General features: G+C 40.8%; 1 protein-coding gene and 2 non-coding genes across 5 annotated transcripts in view; 1 reads left to right on the top strand and 2 right to left on the bottom strand.

The window, feature by feature from the left end:
* LOC119646149 (cGMP-dependent protein kinase, isozyme 2 forms cD4/T1/T3A/T3B) overlaps nucleotides 1-23,453 on the top strand; it is a 533,343-nt gene that overhangs the window by 192,990 nt on the left and 316,900 nt on the right. For all 3 annotated transcript variants that reach the window (XM_038046508.1, XM_038046509.1, XM_038046510.1), the window contains exon 2: nucleotides 12,104-13,769. In XM_038046508.1, the coding sequence (XP_037902436.1) occupies nucleotides 12,166-13,769 (1,604 nt within the window). In that variant the 5' untranslated portion in view covers nucleotides 12,104-12,165. The remainder of the gene's footprint in view (nucleotides 1-12,103; nucleotides 13,770-23,453) is intronic.
* Nucleotides 2,799-2,870, bottom strand: Trnah-gug. The gene has a single exon. It is a non-coding gene; the product is annotated as a tRNA-His (tRNA).
* Trnah-gug lies at nucleotides 11,210-11,281 on the bottom strand. Its single transcript has one exon. It is a non-coding gene; the product is annotated as a tRNA-His (tRNA).

The raw sequence follows: 23,453 nt of genomic DNA, 5'->3' as shown, positions 1-23,453 counted from the left end.
AGGACCCAGAGATTAGTTGAGCCACATTTTTAGTGCTGCAGTTTCATTCAGTTTCATCCATTTATGCGAGGTAAAAACAGTTGGATTTTCATCTAGGGTTCCTCCTTATTGATCACCATGGAAATGGAAATGGAAATTCCCTGGGTATCTCGTTATATGGGACAACTGTGAGCTTCATGCCCTGCAAGGTATCTTAGCGACGCAGAACCCGGGAATTGATCTTCGCATGCTGTGACGTGGAACTTGCGAGCCACCTGGGAAGAATCAAATGTAGTTCTACATCACTCCTTTTCTCAATTACCATCAAGGAGATACTCGATGACCATCTCCGTTAGCCTGACCTCAACACTGGCTCACACCTCCGGCGCGGGTTTGCCATCCGCGGATGCCACCTTTGTCAGCCTTTGTTTTTTGAGGAACCCCCGACCTCAACACTTTCGTGATAGGAGTACGGTGGCTAGTATTCGTCACGGTCAGTTCGACGGCTATCCATTGGCTAGACATTTTAGAAAACGAGGGTGAAATGGATGGTGAAGGTTCAGACCCAACTACTGGAGCTCCACCGAAGTGCCGTGACAGTACAATTGGATCTGCGCCACGAAGCAAGTTAGAGTACTTCATCCAATATTGCAATAGTACAGGACTACGTCACTCTGTAGGAGTTAATATAGTCAGTAATGCGCTTGCCGTGATTTTTACTCTGATTTGACTCAGTACTTATTTGCAGCTGAGTCGACTATTATCTGATATAGTCACGACATAAATTGGGCTGCTACCAATGAGACTTAAAACACGGCCTCGCACCCTAACCACTAAGCTTTCCGGACGCAACTCCTAATGCGCTGCTGCTTGTTAGTGAATCAACTTGCTTGCTGACATTGAAGGCAGGGGCTTAATTGACGTTGCTGCACAATATCATTGTTGGGTCGATGCGATTCGCATTCATTTTTACAATGCAACATCGCATGCTCTCATTATGCATCTAATCATTTGTGCTAACGTTTCTGAAGCCGCACCTCGGGATTATGGTCTCCCGAAGGTATCTCTATGAATGCATCCCCTTGAAAAATTTCACATACCAATCCTGAAACGTATATCGCCGCGCGGCCCATTTTCGATTTAGGGGAAAATTGTCTCGTGGTCGTTATGGGACAGTGCCCACTGATTAATCATACTGTTCTCCTCGCCAATGTGGTACTCACATATGTCAAATCGACTATTGAGCCCGAGCCTTCAAAAGTGGGTACAATTCCGGTGTTTACAAACAAGTCTAGTTCAGCGAAAGCCTCGGGCAAAATACGGCCTCTGGTCTTCGTAATTCGTGTCTGTTTGTCTGCCTGTCTGTCAGTCTGTGTGTCAGTCCTTTTTTAAGGAGTTGGAAATTTTCAAAAGCCACTGTCCTGAAGATGCGGTGTGCATGATTTTGATCCACTAAAACACTAACGACTCCCCACTGCCTCGTGGAACCACAATTAGGAACATATCACGGGGCGGAGTTAGCTTACTTAAACTAGATCTCTTTCCTTTTATGTGCGCCTTTCTAACTTTTTATGCTTTTACCAGTTTACCCTGGATCCTTGCAATCGTTTAGCTGATTGCATTCCAATAATTCTGACACTCTGGCATTCTCCCGACAAAATTTTTCGATGATCGCTTTTCGCCTAGAATTTCCACCAAGTTTATTTTTTTTTTCCACTGACCTTAAGTATTGGAAGAATGCATGCACTGGGTCCTCAGTTGGATCAGTCAAGTTAGGTGTCTAACTTCAACCTGTCCAGGTATTGAGTGTATCTCAATGGCCACGATGGTACGGATTAAGCTGCGTCCAGCGATCCTATGGATCTCTTTCTTTTAGCTTTTTCACCTGCGAGTATATGCTTTTCATCCCGTTTGCCAAAAAGTAAATTGGCAACATTCCCGAGATGATCAACGTCACGTCATCTGAGATGGTCCTGAAAGCAGAACATATCCTTAGTGCTGCTCTTCTGTTGAATGCGTTCAGTTTATATGCGTTATATAAAACATATAGCGCAGTTCCCCAAACTGGGACTGTGCACAGCAAGATAAAACTTACCACCCTGGCTGTAAGCAGTCTGAAAATATGCCGCGGCGCTTCAACACTCGGCATCATTGTTGCTACAGCCATACTTGTGGTGGATGCTTTTTCGCAAGTATACTCTACGTGCTGCTTAAAAATGAAAATCATTACGCCCAAGAATTTGATTTCTGGTTTGGAAATAGTGATATGACTTCCTACGGCGCTAGGTGATGACCGCTTGCGTCTTTGCCTTCGCAAGTGCCAGTCCACTGCTCGCTAATCAAACTTTAACATTGTTTCTCATGAGTACATGTCATCATCTTCGAGATGCTTTGCTATGTTTATTTGTCTGTCCGTCATGTCCACTTTTCTCAAAAAATGTTATTCCTATTCATACAAAATTTGGTAGGAAGGTGGGAACAGTGAATGTCAGAATTCTACAGTAGGTTTGAGGGGTTTTCATACATGTGAAAAGGAGATTGTCTATTTTCTTTCCACCCAATATACTCTTGAAGGGTATCAAACCGAGGTTAGGGGGGAGTGCTAAAAAGTTATCATTTTGCCACGGATCAATTCTCATCAGTTATTAAACCAAAAAAGGTGAAAAAATCGCGAAGCTGCCACTATATGTCACAGTGTCTAGGCTCCGAAATAATAATAATAGTATATCACTATTTTTTACAAAAATTGAGGAAACATCTTCCGAGGTTCATTGTAGAGGAGGAGCTTGCATTATTCGCCAAAAATATATGTCGAAGTTTGCCGTGACCAGGATTCGAACCTGGGTTACTACGGCCACAACGTAGGGTCCTAACCACTAGACGATCACGGCCACTTACTTCTTGAACATGCTTAAAATCTATGAACGTCGCTTGTTAGAAAAGTGGGTTAAATAGATTCAATAAATTCCGGCTTGAATCTCGCCAAATCTGTATCACAGCTTCTATGAGTTTTCAGCGGTTACCTCCAGCGTTGGATCAAATTTTTCTAGTCGTGTATGTACCGAGAGAAAGTGAATGTATTATCGAAGATTTTTCCTTCTTAAACGTTGACTTCGCTCGATGGCTCAACTAGTTGAATATCATTGGCTTTTCTTTGGTGTTTCTTAGCAGCTACAAACTTCAATAACATTTGGTTTGAGAAAAATTTTCATTAAATTACAGAAGTTAGAGTTTCTCTAACACACAAATTCTATTACCCACATAGATTTCCGATTTCCATAGGTGAAGAGAATGCATGCCGAGTAAATCTTCAATGTTGATAAAAACTTGGCTATATTGGCTCGACAGTCTTACATACATACATACATATATGCCTTTCTTCTAACTCATTTTTAAGCAACATCATTCGTTTAGTTCTGAATTGGTCCAAGAGTATCTATTAAAAGCCGGTAAAAGATTTTGATTAGTGTATGAATGCTGTATCTTGCAGTAGTAAGCGTATAGTTCTGAAGCTAGCATTGGTTTTTGCAGTTACTGAGTAACTATGATTTTGGAAAAAGATAAATTTGCATAAAAAAAACAAATCAATATCTGCGTGTCTATGTATTTGTCAAAAACGATTGAGCCTGTTGTCATGGCTGAATTTCGAATTCGCACTTGCTAAACGTGTGCCTGCGTGTATAGTACCCAAAACTTTTTAATATGTTGGCTACGAAAAAGGTATAATACTTCTAATTACAATCTTTAAATTACTATTAGAGTTGAAATATTGTAATATACTGTTCAACTCTTTGCCTTAATCGGATTCGTCGTCTATTGGAGTTTTTGTGGAACCTTTAAGTTCCCAAAGAGTGTTTAATCTCCGTAGCCAGATCATTATGCAAAGTTAATGATTATCTTACCAGCACTGTGTTACGAGAACAAGTCGCTTCAGGTATGAAGGGGTTTCTATACTTCTTGTGCAGGAATATTTGGGTGTACGTTTATCTTATTTGTATCTACCTCATAATGTATATAAATATATTGTGTCAGATTATTCACTTTAGGTTTCAAAGTCTTAGATGATGATTGACAGCGCAACAGCAAATTCTCTTGCCACGGCGTACACTACGCTGACCTCTTAGGATTTCGCTCGATATCGAAGTTGGAGTACATCCTTCCGTTAATCGATCGGCTTCTATGATTCCACAGTCAGTCAGATCTTATGACGCCACTTCGGGACGTGGCCGACGATCTTTGAGCACCCGAGAACAAAGCGTTTTTGATGGTAGCCCAATGCTCATCAATATTCCCAGGTGGGTTACTCAGTATATCTACCGTCGGATCAGCAAAATAGCTGTACCAATGTCGAGCGACAGTTAGATCATACCAGCGGTGGATGTCGAACTTGGAGGGTCGCAGCTGTCCAACCCTGCCTAAAGTAGCGGACGAAATACGTAAACGACTATCAGATGGTGATCTCTTTCGAGGCTGTTGCCAAGAATTCTTCTATTATGCGCATTTAGGAGACAACTCCTAACTCTACTACTGTGTTGAAACCTAACTGACCTTATGGAAGGTTCTGTGCTCGATTCGCGTCCGGAGTATAGTCTATTTGTGTTAAACCGCCATAAAATGCGTTGATAGCTTTGGTCATTCTCATGTACTTCTATCTGCCGATACATCTTCAATGTCCGCAGTATTGACAAACCTATGGCTCTTCTGGAGCGTTGGCCCGATATGTAGTAAATCGTTTAGTGATTTTCCTCCAGAAGATTTTTGGGAGGCATTAAAGATAACTCACAGTTTAGTTGTTGAACTGTTTTCCGTAACGATCTCATGGTGTGGAGAATAAAAGCACTCTTCGATTTGTATCTAACTCTCTAGAATCTTTCCCATGTGGCCAAGTCGAAGATATTCTTCGGTGAACTGATGATATTTCTGCTATCATCTTTTTCGAGACCGGAATCTTATGTAGACAATTCGTACAGAGTCCTTACAATCTTGCTTTCAGCTGACATCGTCGATGAATGCTAATACCACAGAATAACTCCACAGCTTCCGTAGGTTATGAGTGGAGTAATGCTTTTCTGCCTCGAGGTCTGCCAGTTTTAATTTTGTGGCTGGGTCCCCTAATTCTCAAAATTAAGGGAGATTTTTGTCTAATTCTTTGCCTGTTATGAAAGATGTTGATGTTACATCTGCTGTTTGACCTTTTGCAAGACCCAAACAACACCCATCCAAGCTTAGTTTTTTGTTCACATGGATATCCATTTTTGAATCCGTTGCTCAAAATATTTTCGTAAATATCGGTGCTAAGTAGTAGGTCAAATTGAGATGGTTTTTTAAACCCGGAATCAGCAGCGTGGATCAACTTGGCTGGCATTATCTACATAATCGTTGGTATGATCAATACTGCTGTTGCTGATCAAATGGTAGTAACTCTTCCATACCGTTTTCACTAATAATGACGTATATGTCAATGAAGCTGTCACTTCCTGGGATCCAATCTGGTATCCTCATCCCGAAATAAGCCAAGCAGTGCCGGCTGCTTCCATACTTCTGAAGTTCTGGACCAGTCTGGTGACGGCATTAAAGTTCAATTTTTGGTTACTCGCTAGATCTTTCACCATAATGACAACGTTCCAATATCTGAATCTGAATTTACTACTGTAAACAAAATCCAGCTTGAAGAATCAATGTATGGAGTAAAATAAAAGAACGAGTAACTTGTTGGGCTGCAGTTGTAACAGTGATTGTATTTCATTTGATTTATTTCTTAAATACAAAAAGTGGTTTCATTTGGTGTGAGAACAATAATGAAAATATTTACTAGTCTTGCGTCTAGGATATTGGATTACATACAATATTATTTATGTGGCAACAAGTTTTGAAAATATGTGGCATACACGAGACTAATTACATATGCAGCAACCGTGGTATTTTAGAACTATACACAAAAATTGACAAAAATTCGTATCTCCTCTGCTGTCGCAACGTCCAAATTAGCATTCTGACACAAAGAAATCATCATCATCTTACTGTTCTCTGTCAAACTGATATCACTAGCTTTCTCCACACTGTTTGTCTGCGCGAAAAGTCTTATAGCGCTCCTTCTTTTGTTAAGGCTTTATGTAAAACAAAACCTGACAAGAATCGATGCAATGCCCATCTTTGTAAGGTTTTGTGTAAACACAAATTCTTATTAGAATCAAGTCGATGTCTGTCTGTCCGTCTGTCTGTCACACCCGATTTATTCGGAAACGGCTAGACCGATCATCACGATAATTGGTAAGAGCGTGTGATCTATTGTTTCCTGTACATGCAGCAAGTGGCGCCATTTTGTGTTGAGTTTAAGAGGGGGGCTCCCCATACGTGTGTATGGAGGGTGCAAATTTTTTTTCATAAAATGTGGCCATATCGTGTATCAAATGGAAGAGCTGAATTAGTACTGTTTGGAACTGGTTCCATATTAGATATCGAGTGAAACATAGATGAGTGAGGACTCAAAATATGACCATCAAAAAGCGTAACAGAACTCGTTTTCAGAACCAACCGATATAATGCACAATTTGGTGCAGTTTAAAGAAAATCCGATTATTATTAACAAAGTTATAGGGGGTGAAACTTTGCCATTTGCTGTGAATTTCGTGCATTCTACAACGTGTATGACGTCATCATCCCATATCAATTCGTCAATACCACAACAAATTCAGCTGATATGAATCAGGTGGTCACAAAGAAACATTTTATTTTAAGTTTTTGCGTCATTTGTATATCAATATTAATTACTCCTGACAGACATGTGTGCATGTAGGTATATATGCGTGCTAATGAAGTTTGCGGATAGTTAATATAGACAGATACATTGGTATATTAAACCAGCGGTATTCAATGTATGTACTATATATGTACATATGTATACTTTTGTGTATGAAGTAAACCTGAAATATAAGTACGATCAATTTATATAAGTGCATGGATATGTACAGCATTCGGTAACAGGTAGTTTGTCTGTTTAGGATGAGAATAATATCTATGTCTGTGATATGTGCGCATATCTTGTAGTTTGGAAAAAATATGAAGGAGTATGATGAATTTGTAGCTATATGTGGATGGAAGATTGTCCGTAGAAGTTTCTCACATATTGTAAGATGAACACAAAACCTTTATACCCGTAGCGCGAACTTCCGGTACACCGACTTATTTTTATGTTGGAAGGTACAAAACCTACCGCTGGCTCCTACTATACGGTTATGTAAAATTTTTACTCACTAAGACCACCTCCTTCTCTTTCGCTTACCCCGTTGGACTGCCATTACGGCATTAGTTTGCAGGGAATCAGTTGAGAACTGCGGCTCGTGTCGTTATTTGCTAACTTTCTCCGGAGCTGCTCCAATCTGTTTCCGATGACAACCGTCCCCCGCGTCAATTTCAGCCTCCTCTCTGTGTGCGGCGAACCTCGCGCAGTTGAAAACAATATGCTTTGCATCCTCCGGAATTATCTCGCATGCCGGGGAATATTGGGACTCATCTCTCCCGAAGCGATAAAAGTATGTACGATACCCTTGGAGTCCGCTTAGGAATTAAGTTAGATCGTACCTAACTTCACCGTGCCTTCGTTTGATGCATTTTGAGACTTCTGAAATAATCTTGTAAATCCAGTGTTCTTTAGATGAATCGTCCCATTTTTTTTGTCACTCCAAAATAGCATCGCTTCGTGCTAATTGGCGTCGAGAGGTACTCGCCGATTGTATATAATAGATCATAGAGGCGTCGACCCTCGTTCCCTAAAATCTCGATGGGGACCATGCCTGCTATCACACATGCTGCATCTTCTGATGTACGATAAGTTCAGGACATTTACAATGCTCTCACTCGCTAATAATCACGATGCCGAGGCTGGAGCTACATAAAGCAAGATAGAGTTAACAACTCTTGAGAAAAGGAGTCAACGGCTTTGCAAGCCTGGAATGTTTTGTTACTAAATTTTCAAGACGGCCTTTGAATTTTAGCCTTTGGCCAATCATGATTCCTCCAATATTATGGAAACTACAACTTCTCGAGACGCCATATTTTTCTGATTTCCCGATCTCACCGATTTCCCTTCTTTTCCACGTATTTTCGTTCAATGTTGCCATTATGAGGGATAGCATCATCAATAATATACATGGAGTGACCCGTCCTGTCAACTGACAGCACGTCAGACTTGTGTGGTGTATGCCGATCAGTTAGATCTTACACATTACACCGGACATGTTTCCGCGATCAAGCCAAAGTTTTGGTGAATCACCTCACATACAGCATTATTTCTGTTCGTGTACTGCACCGGTGCAACCGAAAATGAGATGGTCAAACGTCTCTAACGCCGAACTACACATTCTGCACTGGTCGTTCTAGCTCGGGTGGCGACCACGTCGTCCTGAATGGCCCTCATAAATCCCTCCATTTTAGCAAAGAGCTCCTTAACGCATAGCCATCGACAAATCAACAACAGTGGCAATTCACATGTTTACCGTGCATTGCCTGTCAACTTCCATTCATCTGTGGCGGTGTCGTGGTTAGGGTGTCTCCCTTTTGGCGACGCAATACAGCTGCGTGACTCCGCCAGTTGGAGGCGCAATTTGCTCTGGCTGGCGTTATGGCGGACGCCACCAGGTTCAACCACGCACTCATCGGTCTCGACGAGTAGACCGCTGAACTCATCACAGACGTGCTGGAAGAATGCTCGTACGTCCGCTTGAAGGACTAGTGGATTCGGCACCTTTCAGTTAGTGAGAAAGCAAAACTTAACGACCTGCTGAAAGAGTTGACGCTAGACGACCGTATCCCCAACCAGTTGCTACGAGAAATGAAGCAGATGGGATAAGGTCGGCTCTGAGCTGCTAAAATCTCTCTGCCTGCAACGACTCCCGGAGAGCACCATATTGGCTTGCACGGACTCGGGTTCTTTGGACGTGTTGTTCGCCATGGCCGACAAAGTACACAAGGTGTACACGCGTCCAGTGTTCGCGGAAGTGCTACTTCCAAAAAAATAACAAATTCTGATATAAAAAATAATAAGATGTAATATTGAATAAAATAAATAATAACAAATAGAGGACGTGTTCTTTGGATATTGGGCTATAAAGTCCCTAAATATCGATCCGTTCCTGGTTTGAATACACCCCACTCAGAAGATTGAAAGATCGATCTCTCAAGTGTGCCTTACAAATAGCAGCATGCAAGGAAGTAGTGTTTTTCCTGTAAAAATAAGCGAAGTGAATAAAATAGATTATGCAGTATAGCCTATCGTAGGCTGATGAGCGGTTGTGTGAAAGTTAGATACCAGTCTCCCCGAAAATCAAACCAGTTCCTGTTCTAATTTTCTTCGGTATTCACTAAATAATTCGGTTGATTTCGTTTAATAAGACACGACCAACGACGTTTTTCTAGTTTAAAGTAAGTTATCTCTTGAAAGATATTGAACAAATACTACTTCTATTTGCATTGAGGAGATGTAGACATCGCGGCTGCAGTAAGCTGCGTTTATGACCAGGGGTGGTGTCAAAAATTCGAAAAAGTCCTTTACCTTTCGACTTGTTACGTGGGAAGTTCAATATGTCTAACAATGAAGCTAAAACAGTCCTTGCACAAAAAATAATAAGCGAAACGAATTCGCTTTGGGGGTGGGGGCTTTTTACATTCTCTCTCTCATGTCAATAGTAAACTTTTGCCTGTCCTTGATGCGCCGCTTTAGGACCGCATGAAATTTTGAAATATAATAAGGATAATATAGCAATCTGGAAAACCACGCCAAGCTAAGTTTCCAAAAAAATACCGGTTTAAACGACCGCGTGAAAAGTTAAAGAATACTTACAGAATTCGAATAAAAAATTTTCTCGATACGTCTGTTCACCTGCTGGATCTGAAAGCACCTAAGAACAATTTTACGAGGATGGGTGAACTGTTCGTTGTTCAACGACGATGTTTCCCCTGGAAGTAATTTACTGTACAGAATTTTAGCGGATGTTCTCATTTTACCAAACTTATGTTTTATGAATGAATGAATGGCATGGAAGCGTATGGCACATTGAAAAGGCAGGTAATTATAAATCAAACACAAATGTCACTTTTGTTGCATCCACCATTACTCCAACCGCACTCGAAGACATTCTCTCCAATCCTCAAAAACTTTTCTCCGTATTAGTCTCATGGTTTGTCGGTTCTCCTCTGATCAGGTGCAACCTTCTAGCGCTAATCCTGGCCTCGGAAAATAAATTACAAACCCATTTTCTCCACCCAACAACAATTCCCTCAAGCTATTTGCCATCGCCATATGCGAGTATTGTCATGCGGCAACAGCACGTGGAAAATTTTCACTAATGCCTGTATATAGCCGTTATGCACAATGCATTTGATGTTATGCATTAGGGGAAAAATATATGGTCAATGTTAATTTTCTGTAATGGGATAGTCATTGAATATGATTTCAAGGTTGCCGTGATGTTGGGATTGCGTAATTTTTGATAAAAAATTCACAGTAAAATCAATTTGATCATTCAAATGAAAGTTCATGCGTGTACAAAATGAAGAAAAAAAATATAAGCCATGGATATTACATAATTATGTTGACTCTGGTTCTATCATTGATGATGAATGCGTTAATACTTCTCATCTCACTGTCAGAAGTTGTAGAATTGCTAACGAAAAATATACGATTTTGGTTTATTACACGAAGGTATTCTGATTACATCTGTTCCGTCTTCTTTGTTTATAATTTCGTGAAAGATAGCGATGCTTGCCTGGGGTGAAAAATGCAATGAAATAGGAGAACGTGATAACTTCATGCTTGGAGTTCGCTTTGAATGATTTTTATTCATGCTTTATGATTTTTATTCATGCTTTACATAATTACTCGATTCTAAGCCTTTGTGGTTATCAGGGAATAATGGAGAAGAGAGACTAAAATTCAAGAAAGCTTATAGTATTTTGTTCCTATAACTGAATGAATATATGAAGCCTTAATCGGAATATTTATGCCATCAACACATTAAAGTTGTTGAATTATTCTTATTCCGCTTATTCCGAAAACATAACAAAATGATAAAAGACAAACAGAATTCTCTTTTTCGAAGGAAAATGAAACGTGACACAATCTTGAAAACTGACATATGTTCGGCACTTATGATGTAGCTTGTATTCTTTCTTTTTTAATAATTGTATCCATCTTGTATCTCGACTACTTTTTTAAAAAGTATCTTCAGAAGCCTGCCGTGACCAGGATTCGAACCTGGGTTACTACGGCCACAACGTAGGGTCCTAACCACTAGACGATCACGGCCATCGACTTCTTGTATGCAGAAGAAATATTATTTACACTAATTTGCTGTGAAACTAGGCCAATCTCTTCTAATTTATCTCAATCTCAAACGCTATGAAATTATTATGCTACCGCGATTTTTCATGGAGAAAAGCTTGACTCGCCTTCACTTTCGACGACCGTCCATAGACCGTTCATACGAACAGACATACACGCGAGAGTACACCTCCAACATTTGCTACACATTCTGTTCGCAGAGCAACAAACATTTCAATATTTTTCCTGGTTGATTTATTTAATGCCTGCATAAAACCAGTTCGTTATCTACAAGTGCTATTTTGAGCCTATTGTTCGCCCGTCGCCTGCTATTTTTATTATATCTTAATAATATTATCTCCGTCATTGAATACCATCTTTTGTCGAGTGTGTTCGACATCATCATCACGCTCAACTATTTATATAAAAGAAGATAGAATGTAAGAAGTCAACAGAATTATAAACATAGATCTAAAGCATTTGATGGTAGGGGTTGATACTTTTCCCGAAAATTCACAATTTCTCACAGAGGAGGTGGTTCTGTCTCTAATTTTTAAGTTATGATTTTTGTCTAAATATTGTAAGATATACGCGAAGTTCATAAGACACGACCCTGATGATTCTGGGTAACATGTTCTATGTTTTACCTACATATGAATTACATAATTGCCTTGCTCTTCTCTTTCGTGGATTTAGAAGAATCGGCAGCAACTCATATTCGATTTTATATGAAATTTCGTGAAATTTTCATCTCCCGATATTCTGAGATGTATTCACTGAAATGTGTTTTTTTTTTCTTAATTTCAGGGGTGCCATAAATCGCTGTTCAGCTTTCGCTTGTCCGCCAGTACTCTTCAAAAATTTCGTGCATGCGTATCTGTTTTGATAGGCTGTGCTTTGCAACACGCAGGCCAGCCGGTGACGAAGATCAACTACCCCAATTGCAAGACATAACACCTATCAACAATCATCAGGACATATCAACGATACCGTACTATAAAAACTCGATAAATGCACTCGATCCTCCGCGTCAACGTGAGTATTATCGTTGCACGTCTGCCATTGAATCGATTTCCGTGGGTTCTATAAATAATAACGTCTCGACGGCCATAACAACGCCGCCCGTGACGAATTTCACCAACATTGTAGCCAACGTTGGCAAATCGGAAGGCGCAAATAATATTCACGAGAATAAAAGTGATAAAAGTGTGATCGTGAACGGGTCCAACGTCGTTGCGGATGCCGAGAGTGTCAACAGTACTGCAACCACCAACGTAGCCGTCTCGGAAGTAAGCGAACTAACAAACTCGAATACAGACACAGATTCGCCGTCGAAAATGCAGCAAGAACCGAATTTAAATATTCAAATGCAACCGGATTTGCATATTATTAATGATAATGTGCCGCCGGGAGTGTTGCCACCAAATTTATTGCTGAATCCGCAGTCACCCTTAATTTCAAGTGATCCGCAGACGATCAATTTCCTGCAGCAACAGCAACTATATCAACAAGAGCTGGGAGCTCACCTGCTTCGTGCTCAGCAAATGTACCCACCGCTACAGCAACAAACACGTCTTCAACAGCTTCCGCCTCAGCAGCAGCAAATGCAACAGCAGTTACAATCATTGCCGTTTAATCAGCAACCCCAAGTACAACAAGAACCTCAATCGCCTGCCCAGCAATCTACATTACAACCGAACCTTCAAACACAACCGCAAAGCCCGCAGGAGTTGCAACCTCAGTTAGTTCTTCAAAGACAATCGCAGTCCGACGGCCAACAACAGCTCCCTCAACAAGTACCCCAAGAAGATGGGCAAGTAAAATCTACGGCACCTCCTCCCGGCTTTGATCAACAACCTCACCAACAACAGGAACAGCAACTCTCACAACAGCAACAACTGCAACAACAGCAGCTGCAGCAACAACAGTTACAGCAACAGCGACAGTTTCAACAACAACATTTGCAACAGTTACAGCAGCAACAATTTCAACAGCAACAACTCCAACAGCATCAACTTCAACAACAACAACTCCTCACCAACGACTTCTCCAAAAACTTTCGGTCACTAAGCAATCAAATGCAAAATCTGAGTCTCAGTGATCAGCCCAACATGAATGCGATGGTTGTAAATAATAGTTATATGCCCCTAACGCCCAAAGATCAACACTATCTGCAGGTGATCAACATCCGCGATCTGCAAATTCAAGAGTTGCAAAAAACGTTACGTGCCAAGGAAAATGAGATTGCCGAGTTGAAATCGCATCTCGATAAGTTTCAAAGTGTATTTCCATTTAGCCGAAGTCCTGGTCCTGCAGCGACTCCCAGTGCCGTACCGGGTATGCCAGGTGCTCGTAAATCAGGTCATGTGTTTCCGCGGCAAAGGGCCCAAGGTATATCAGCCGAGCCACAAAGTGAAAGTTCTGTGTTAGAATTGTTGCATGTTACGTTCCCGAAATATGATAAGGAAGAAAGGTGAGTAAAGCTTTTAGTGTACATAGAGTTGAGAGTTGAGTAGTATGTAATTCAGTTTATTTCAAATATCTATGTATAGAGTTGAGAAGATTCGTTTAGTTTGAGGTAACCACCTGGTCAAACTACCTCTTGCTAAGTGGAGAGAAGACGGTGCTACCTTTTTTGGTAACATTTTGTTTATTAAAACAGATACCATATTTCGGGATTCGGTTCTTTCTTTTTTGGATCCTTTTTGCTCTAGTCAGTTCTCCTTGCGTCTCCGAATAGATTGCCATCCTCTACGATGAAGCAAATTCAAATATGATGAGAAGTAAATTTCAGTATCCATTTTAAACAGGTCCTTGGGACAATTATCACAGTGGTAAAGTGAAATGCCTAAGATTTCTATTCTGAAGTATGAAGGAGCTGGTTTTGGTTGCTACATACAAGTTACCTTTGTCTTCATTGAATCACGGGTTCGTGATAAATGCCTACCAAAATAGACAGAATTTCTCCCCTTTTGGGGATCACATTTAATTCTTCGAAGAGAACATAAGCAAGTCTATGCTGTAATGATCTGAAAATTCGAATTCAGGACTCCACTTTCTCTTATTCTGATTTCCTAATAGAGGGCCTACAATATTTCCGGCTTATTGGAAAATTAAAGAAATCTCGGCCTAACAGGATTTGGTGAGTATTGGCTGAGCTTAGGAAAGGATCGACTGTCGTGTCAACCGTTTGTTTTCAGGGGTTTTGGGTTTCGCAAATTTCAAAGTGCATAGGTCTATATAAGTATATATGGTTACCATTTACCTCTTGGCGGGGCATAACACGTCAACCACGCCTACATGTTATCGTACACGGTCGGCTGAAATGCGCTTCCATGACTTCCTAAGACGCCCGAACTCCTCCTCTACTGTTCTGCGCCAGGTGCTCTTGGGGCGACACCTCGTCGGCCATCCTGGGAGAGTGATCAGAAGATAGTAGTCACAATGAATACATTAGACACCAATGTAGTCATTGCCACTGCTTTCTTCTGATCACAGTGTTCACGGGTACCCTGTTCGTACAACAATGAAGTTGGATCAGCATAAGTTTTGACAAAGACTTGATCCTTTTGAATAACAATGGTGGTTACTATCCATATGCTACTTGCATTTAGTAGCATAGGAAGAAACCTGTCAAAGAATAGTCTCAAATTGATCCTAATGCTGAGATAATTGCATTTGAAGATTTCAGACAAGGCAGTGAAAGCGGATCAAGCACATTTAATACGTCGACCAGCATTTAATTCGATGCCACGGTCGGCAATGCCTTCGATGTTGTGCCCATCAAGAAAATTGTAGAGAGTCAAATGATCCGTCATAATGACAATTTTGGTTTTGTTGGATCCAAAGCCATTTGGCCGTGATCCATGACGCGGTAAGAGAGCAAACAGATGTCATTATCATCGTTCATTGAACGGACTTCGGGCAAGGCTGTATGAAGAACATTACCGATAACAAGAAGAAATAATATCAGTGACAAGATGCAACCCTGGTGACTCCGTTTTGGACTTCAAATTCCTCTAAGATTTTACATTGATGAAGCACGTGACATGAAATGTGTTTACAGCACATCAGATACACTTCCTGTTCACGCTATCAAAAGCCTTCTTGAAATCGATGAAAACCGGGTGAAGCGAACTATTTGCACTGTTCCGAAATGACCCTTACGGTGCTAATGTGTTCATTGTCGTAGGACTAGATGATGCCGAACAAGGTGAGAGTTTAGTATCAAAAAGGTATACAACGCGTCTTTTTGGTCACTTATGTCTCTAATGTTCACTACAATCTCTTGCAAAATAACGCGATCAGTTAGAACTTACCGTTCGTACATTCTGTGAGCAAAATTATCAAGCCCTGCCTGCGGCACCTACTGGTAAATATTCTCGGGATCAACCCATGCCTGTGGGCAAAGTTCTGGTGAATAACCTTACATACACTATTATGCCTGTTCGTGTTTTGCACCGGCGCTATAACAGTGCAGCTAGAAATGAGATGGTCCAACGTCTCCAACATCCATTTACGCAGAAGAAACTCATCACCCTAGTTGTAAGAAGCTTAAAGTCATACGATGGCAGCCTACATTCGTTATCATCTTTGCCAAAGCCATACTCGCATATGATGATTTGTTGCAAACATCCTGCACAGACCGCTTGAAACTGAGTTTAGCGTCTGTCATCGTGTGATGTGATATGATCTCTCTTTTTATTTTATTTTCCAAAAGTGACAATCCACCGCTCCCCAACTAAGCATTGTCAGCACTAATTGTTTCACACGAATACAGCTCAGAATCATCGAGTGCTTACCACCGTGGTTTCCTACAGACTAGGAAGACAAACATGGTAATGATGCTCCACAACCCTGTGGAAAACGGGGAAACAACGTTCCCCTCAGCTCCATCATGGATGCCCTATCAAAGCCGTTTTTCTCTAAAATAGGTGTCGAAAATAGCAGTGAAGTCAGCGGGAATAATAATCATCGCTTCCTTATAAGGATTGAATTGGGCGTCCTTCTCGGTTTTTGCTTCAGGCGTGCGTATCTCCCGCGTTGTTACTCTTGCCATAATTCAAAAGTGATTACCCTGGGTTATCTTCGTTGGCTAGTAATATGTCTAACTGTGCAACAACTTTTAATAAACTTCGTTCCCTTTGCGTTTATTTATTTATTTATTCCACTCGAGCACACCGGTAACCATCTTTGGATTTCATCCCCCCGTGGCATGCATGGCAGACTTAGCTTTAGTTAAGTCTCTCTTCTTTCGCAATGGCCTTCTGCGCTTCTCCCAGCCTATTCGCTTATCAGTTTTCCTGGCACACATATATTTCTCCCAATATGTATATCCTTCGGCAACAGTGCTTCTTTCAGGCCCTTTATTTCATTCATAAATTGTACACAACAGAGCTAGGACACTTGGATAAACTGTCTAACTAAAATTATTTATTTTTTATTTATGCCGTGCTTGAGAAAATCCAGGCCTTGATGTTGGAAATCAGACTATAGGTTCAACAATCCTTTTCCCATTGTACCCATCGCTTCGCCATCTATCTAGCTTGAATAGGAAAAACCTTGTAATAAAAAAAAAATCCAAAAGCCGTTTCCTTTTACTTTACTAAAATTATTTATTAAAATGCGAATTTCGGCGACCACTTGTCACCGTCTTCAGTGTTCAGTACTTAGTTTTAGATAAGAAAAGAAATTCAATGTCGTTTTATTATTATTTTTTTTTACTTATTCTCCTTGGTATCTCGGGGGAATTTAAAACCTCATTTACACTACTCTCTAGCCGAGGGGTTTATTCTAATAATGGCGTCTGCATAAAAAGCGCTTCAAGTCTCTGCCGGTGTTCCGCCCTGTCGCCTTCTCTGGTTCTGAGTGTTGGTCGACTATAGAAGGCTATGAATGGCTCGCGGTGATGGAGACGAAAATATTGCGTTGGACTACTGACGGACCACCCCATGATCACATTCGAAATGAGGATATCCGCCATCGATATGGGGTTGCCCCATTTGTGGAAAAATTGCAAGAGAGGGTGTTTCAAATCACGCTAAGGAGAATTCACTTGCACAAAGTGGCCCAAATCGAATAGGAAACAACCAAAAAGTCGGCCGAAACAAAGGTGGCTTAAAACGCTGGGTAGTGACTTGAAAGCCTCTCGACTGGATTCAGGATATCAGATCTTTAATCAAGCAAAATGGCGCAATGGAGCCGACCCCGCTTCTGAACGAGACAAAGTCTGAAAAATAAGAGAGGCACCTGTATCATCCCAGACTTGCAGCAACGGGGAGCAATCTGTTATAGATTATTTAGAAGTTTCCCTTTATTGTACAGCGATGACTCGTTTGGAGGTATACCAGGTTTAAACGCGAGCACTAATTTCTGCCATTTCAATTATCTAGGAAAGGTTCCAGCTGTCAAGTATTCAAGTTTCCTCGTTGTTATGGGCGTTGATACCATACCCAAGTGAACTTAATTCCTATGTTCGCCGAATCTGTCTTTTTATTTCGCTATAAGCCCAGCCTGCCAAGTTTTTGTCAGCTTTTCTGTAGATGCTGCTCACTGGGCCGGTCAGATAATTCATTATTTTTTCAGTAGTTGGGGTTTCTATTGTTTTGACATTGATGAAGCATATACCGTGTTCACTTACGCCATGTTCGGGTTAGGGTAGAACTAACGGATGTTAGGTCTGTAAGCGAACCAGACCCTCTTTCTCAGCAAATATTCACTTTCCCTTTGTCAGCTAGTAAAATGTAGCATTGCGTCAATGCCCCGCCGCTGTAAAGTTTAGAGGAGAATAGCAATCGTGGCCATATACCCCACCTACTCCATTCCAATATAACATGGTTGCCGCTCATCGCAAAATACCCTTCACCTGATGGACTTAGGTGAAGTCATATTATGTTATTTCTTGAATTTTATGGACTTCGATTATTATAGTAATTAGGGCCCCCGATTAGTGAATATTTTCTGTTAGGAATTCAGAGTTCCTTCAACACTTCCTGGTAATGTGACCATTTGCCCCATTCGCAGTGGTAGTTCCGATTGAAGTATTTTTTCAAAAAGGTCTGCTCTCTAAAAAGACTAGGTAACCCCAATCTAGAGTTGTTTGGCACTTAGCAAGCCGACTTACCCTTCTGGATAGAACAGTTATTACTTAAGTTCCAGCTCTTGCTGAAGAAGGAAAGGTTTTTGTTTCTGGAAAACAAAGACGCTAGTTACATTGTAGATGGAAAATTACTAGTCCGGAAAGTACCAATGCTCATGTAAAGAAAATCGTTAATGTATTCCCTCCTGTCAGATATCGCGGCTATCGGGGAAGGTGATGATAGTATCTAACATCCAATCAACAATTGAAAATAATCCACAGAAACTGAAGTACTTCCATTTTTATAGCATTTCAACTAAATCTCGTGCTAAATACCTTCAAAAGTCCATGGGGTTCAAAATAGACTCTCTCGATCAAGTCTGATTTATGTTGAATCATATCTGCAAGACTGTTATTACCTTTTCGCAAATCCATTTTCGTATCAACCCCTAAAGCACACGCACCATAATTCCATTTACAGATTTTATCTTTCCGCTTTTAAAGCCTACTTGCCAATTCTTTCACGTGTGGCCTCTTTCGTTTCATGTCTCTTGGATTTGCCGGCTGTATCAAATGTCGGTGTTAACCTGAACAGCATACATCAAAGTATCTCAATATACCTTGTCACTTATTTAAATATTATGACGTGCCCACATGATCTGACAATAAGGTCACTTAACAAAATACAATACGAAGGAATGGCGATTTAGATAACATTTACGTAGTATCCAGCATTTGTGTTGGCGTCAGGGATTTGGAACCTGTATGATATGGGACGCATAGCGCTATTATCGCGTATTGTATTCAATTGAATTATGTTTTATTATTTACTTTCACTTCCATTTTGTTTAATTGATTTGGTATTGAAAGATAATCGCATCAGTAAACAAATTGGCACGTAATCGTTTCAATGACAATTAAATGTTTCTAGTAAAACTTGCTTGTTTTGGATTTTCTTGAAGTCGGAGTTCAGTTGCTTCTGGGTAATATCGCTTACGACATGATATATGACCATATGCAATCGTTGAATCTTCCACGAGGGAAAGATAGAATACGCAAAAGTGGAAGTATGCGAAGAGCATCCCTTGAAGAAATAAAAAGTAAGTTCAAATAGGGGACCTGAAGCCAGTGATTCCTCAAAAGTTTAAACTAATTTTCCCTTAAAATTATTACAAAGATGTGAATTAGCGCTTCCGGCAACGACCTTCCTCGCATGTCGCAGCCAGCAACGCATTTGTCGCCTCTTGTTAATGTGTAACCTATCTACCCCCATTTGCGCCTTCTTCGTTTCAAATAGTATCAGGACAACGTACTCCGATGATACGTCGTAGACAGGTGTTTACGAAGACTTAGAGCTTCCGAGTGATAGTGCTTTCCATGCACTACCTTCATATAGCAACAGAGAAAGAACACTAGCATAGAACTGTGTCAACTTGATCTTAGTCTTGAGATAACTGCATTTCCGAATTTTAGACAAGGCAGTGAAAGCGCATCTAGCGCCATCTTCAATCTTCAATTATTTGCCCATTAATGCAGTTCGATGACTCGTGAGGCTGAGAACCTTGGTTTTGTTGGTGTTTCTCTTCAGTCCAACTCTACTTGCCTTTCTTTCCAAATTCAGGGCCATTTGGTCAATGTGAATGACCCCGTAAGAGAGCAAACAGATGTCATGAGCGTTGCCGAAGTAATTGAAGAAATATGATATGTCATTGCCCATTGAACTCCTCCACGTTTTCTCAACAGAATAGCATGAAGAACGTCTCCGACAGGAAGAAGAAAAAGTATCGGTGACAGGATGCAACCTCGTCGGACTCCAATGTAGTCCTCAAATTCTCTCCTCGTAGTCTCTACAATGTAGTCCTCGAATTCTCTCCTGCATGAAGCATTCCAGATACAGTCCCTGTTAACACTGTCGGAAGTTTTCTCGAAATCGATGGAGAGTAGGTGAAGCGAAGATTTTGGGGTGTTGGGTGTTGATATGGTGGGTGAATTCAGAAGGATCTGGAGCTAGTATCTGTGCGACGGCAGGGAGCACGCAGATACCCCTTCAATTGTCATAATCAAACCGGGTGTCCTTTGAAATTGAAATTCCTTCTTACACTCACTGGGAAAGAACACGGAATCTCAAGACTTGCGTACGGGTGAAAGTAGCAGATAAGCAGTAACTGCAGGTCCAGTGATATATAACTATGAGGGAGATCGTCAAGCACAGCGGCTTTACTCCGTTTGAATGCATTGATGGTTGAGATGATTCCTCTTTTGCTTGGAGGAACACTTCTTATCTGCATGTTACGGTGACTGAGGTGGCACTTCATCGGATGCATGTAGTTCACAAGCGCAAATATTTATCTGATACATCTTAGTCAGAGAGGGGCATTTGCCTAAGCCATACATAACATAATAATAGTATTTCCTATATATATGTCTTGAAAATAACCAAGCTGTCGTGACGTAACGTGTCATTCCCGGCTTTAGACGAATCGTCCGTTAAGTATAGCTGCGTTTTTACCAAAATCTTCCTGTTTCAGACTTTTAATTTGCACCAGTGCAGTTTCTCATAACAGGACGTTTAAGAACGTCTGTGTATTTGTTAATGTGGCTGGGCAATTGGGAAGAACCAAGAGATTATTTCTGGGTCGACTTTTGATAGTCTTAAAAATAGACTTTACCTTACCATTCATAAGAGTTTGCAATACGGCATGCACGCAATCATCCTCGTCTCTAACATTTGTACAGAAATTTGAATACTTAGGCTTATTTAAGACCAACAAAATAGACATTAAAATAAATTAATATAGCGAAACTTGATCAACATATCTAACACGAACTAACAATGCCTTGTTTGTTTGTTTCAGAGAATCTCAACTTGAAATATCTATCTGCAGTAACTGATTCTTTTGATTCAGTAGCAGATATCTGGGTATTTCCAATCAGTGTTTGATTGTAGGGCCTAGAACGAGCCCTATTTAAAACCTTACAAACACGAAATTGACTGAGTTATTTTGGTAGGTTTTCTTCTCTGCAATACATACCTGCCGACATTCTAGGCTTCTGTCGCTCGTGTGGCCCCTACTGAACGTTGCTTTATTACGAAGGCAACTATTCGTGCCGAGGCTAGCTTACTCTCCTACTTCGGATGATATTCTGGGCTAAATCCAGCAATAACAAACTTATGTTCGCCACCTCTTTCGTATATGACTAGCTGACACAGGGTGGGTTTCTCGATCTATCCGTATTATCCTCCTTGAAAGTCCGTCGCTCAGTCTTCCTTTTCCGTGGCAAGGAGTCTTCATAAAACCTTATCAAAGAATCAAAGTTCGAGAACTTTTACGATCGAGCCGCCTGTGTCATCGACCTTTTATGATTTTCCAAATGTGAGACGTTTATATCAAAATGTAAGGGATCTCAGGATGAAACTATCGAGTTTCAACTTGTCTGCGTTAGAATTCCATCACAACGTCATCTGCATTATTGAAATCTGATTGGATGACATGATTCCAAGTTTTTCGAAGCTTACTCTGCCTTTCGTTGTGACAAACTCTGCACTGGACTTGGCAAGTCAACCGGCGAAGGTACCTGATAGTTCAGTATCCTTTCCGCATCTAAACCATCTTTTCCTCCTCCTCTTCCACCTATGATTCTGTCATCGCGCGAGTTATTACGCCAAACGCATGTCTCTCATATTCTGTGTGCATTTTCTAACTTTCCGGTCGAAGATTTCTTCGGCAGATTATCAGTTGTCTCAATCGTATTATTCTCTGGCGACTTAAACCTTCCTATGCTTTCTTGTCCTATTACTCCCGGCCTTTCTTCTCTTTCCAATGCCTCCTCCCACTTTTTCTTTCATTTATCCACTTTCATAAACATCTGTGTCGTCTCTAATTCAATCTTTATAGAAATCACTTAAATTGTACTCTTGATCTTATCCTCTCCAATCTTCCTGTGCTATACTTATCTCAATTCCCTCTTTTGTTTCTCCTAGCGCCCATCATTCTGCTCGCGAGTTTGACGCTCAGATCACCTGACTATTCCCCTGCCGTGCACAAGGCTGCTAAGTTTAGTTTTCATAATGCTAATTTCGAAGGCCTGACGATAACCAATTGGGCTCCCCTCTTCTATCCGTTAACATGGGAGGAAGAACTCAGTAACTTTTATACCATTCTGTCAAATCTCCTTCCTTGTTATGTCCCCTCCTCTCCTAAGTCCCTTCGCACTTACCCAATCTGGTTCACTTAGTGCACAAAAAAACTTCGTCAAAAACTTACTACTAGGAAGAAGTTTTTTGAAAATTATGCTTTCTTCGGCCAAATCTCTAATTATTGAGCGTAGAAAGGAATACCTAGCCAGTGTTTAAATCTTACTGGAGCACGGAAACTTCAAACCATTCTGGTTTCACGTTCACAATTGCCAGAATCCCGTCTCCTTCTGTCATTACATTCTCGGGCTCCTCTGTTAACTAGCCCAAATATCTTATGATTTACTTTGTCGCCTCAATCTATGTTCCCTGTTCTCTCTCTTTTTCTCTCCCAGAACTGAATGCAGGCCTGCTTCGTATCTTCTGCCATATTTCTCTTCATTCTTCCCACATTGGCAACCTTGATGCCAGTTTTGATCCTCGTCACGATGGTCTTCCTATTATCGTTTTAATGAAAACTGGTCAGTTTATTTCTTTTACATCTATTCATTATGTTCAACAAACGCCATTTCTCTGGCCTGTAGAAAGAGGCTCTCATCATCCCCATTCACAATAGGGACGATTGCATCGTTGCTGAGAATTATCACTCTATTTCGTGCCTCCTATTCCTCCTATTCCCAACATCTTGGAAAGGAATGTCAGCACCACATAGTGAAATGCAACATGGCTGTCTTAAACGTATGTCTATTTCCTCTAACCTGTTGAACTTCACCAATTTTGTGAAAAATTTTTTAAATCATTATCAGAAAGTACATTCTATCTACACCTATTTTTCTAAAGCCTCTGATACTGTAAACCCCAAGATATTTTGGTCCAAACACCATAGCGTTCCCATATCAGTTATGGCTTGCCTCTTACTTTTCCAGCCGATCCCGCCTCTTTTG

This window comes from Hermetia illucens, chromosome 1 (assembly GCF_905115235.1).
Source record: "Hermetia illucens chromosome 1, iHerIll2.2.curated.20191125, whole genome shotgun sequence".
NCBI classification, from domain to species: domain Eukaryota; kingdom Metazoa; phylum Arthropoda; class Insecta; order Diptera; family Stratiomyidae; genus Hermetia; species Hermetia illucens.
Note: the sequence above shows the minus strand (reverse complement) of the source record. Positions and strands in the feature narration are given on the sequence as shown.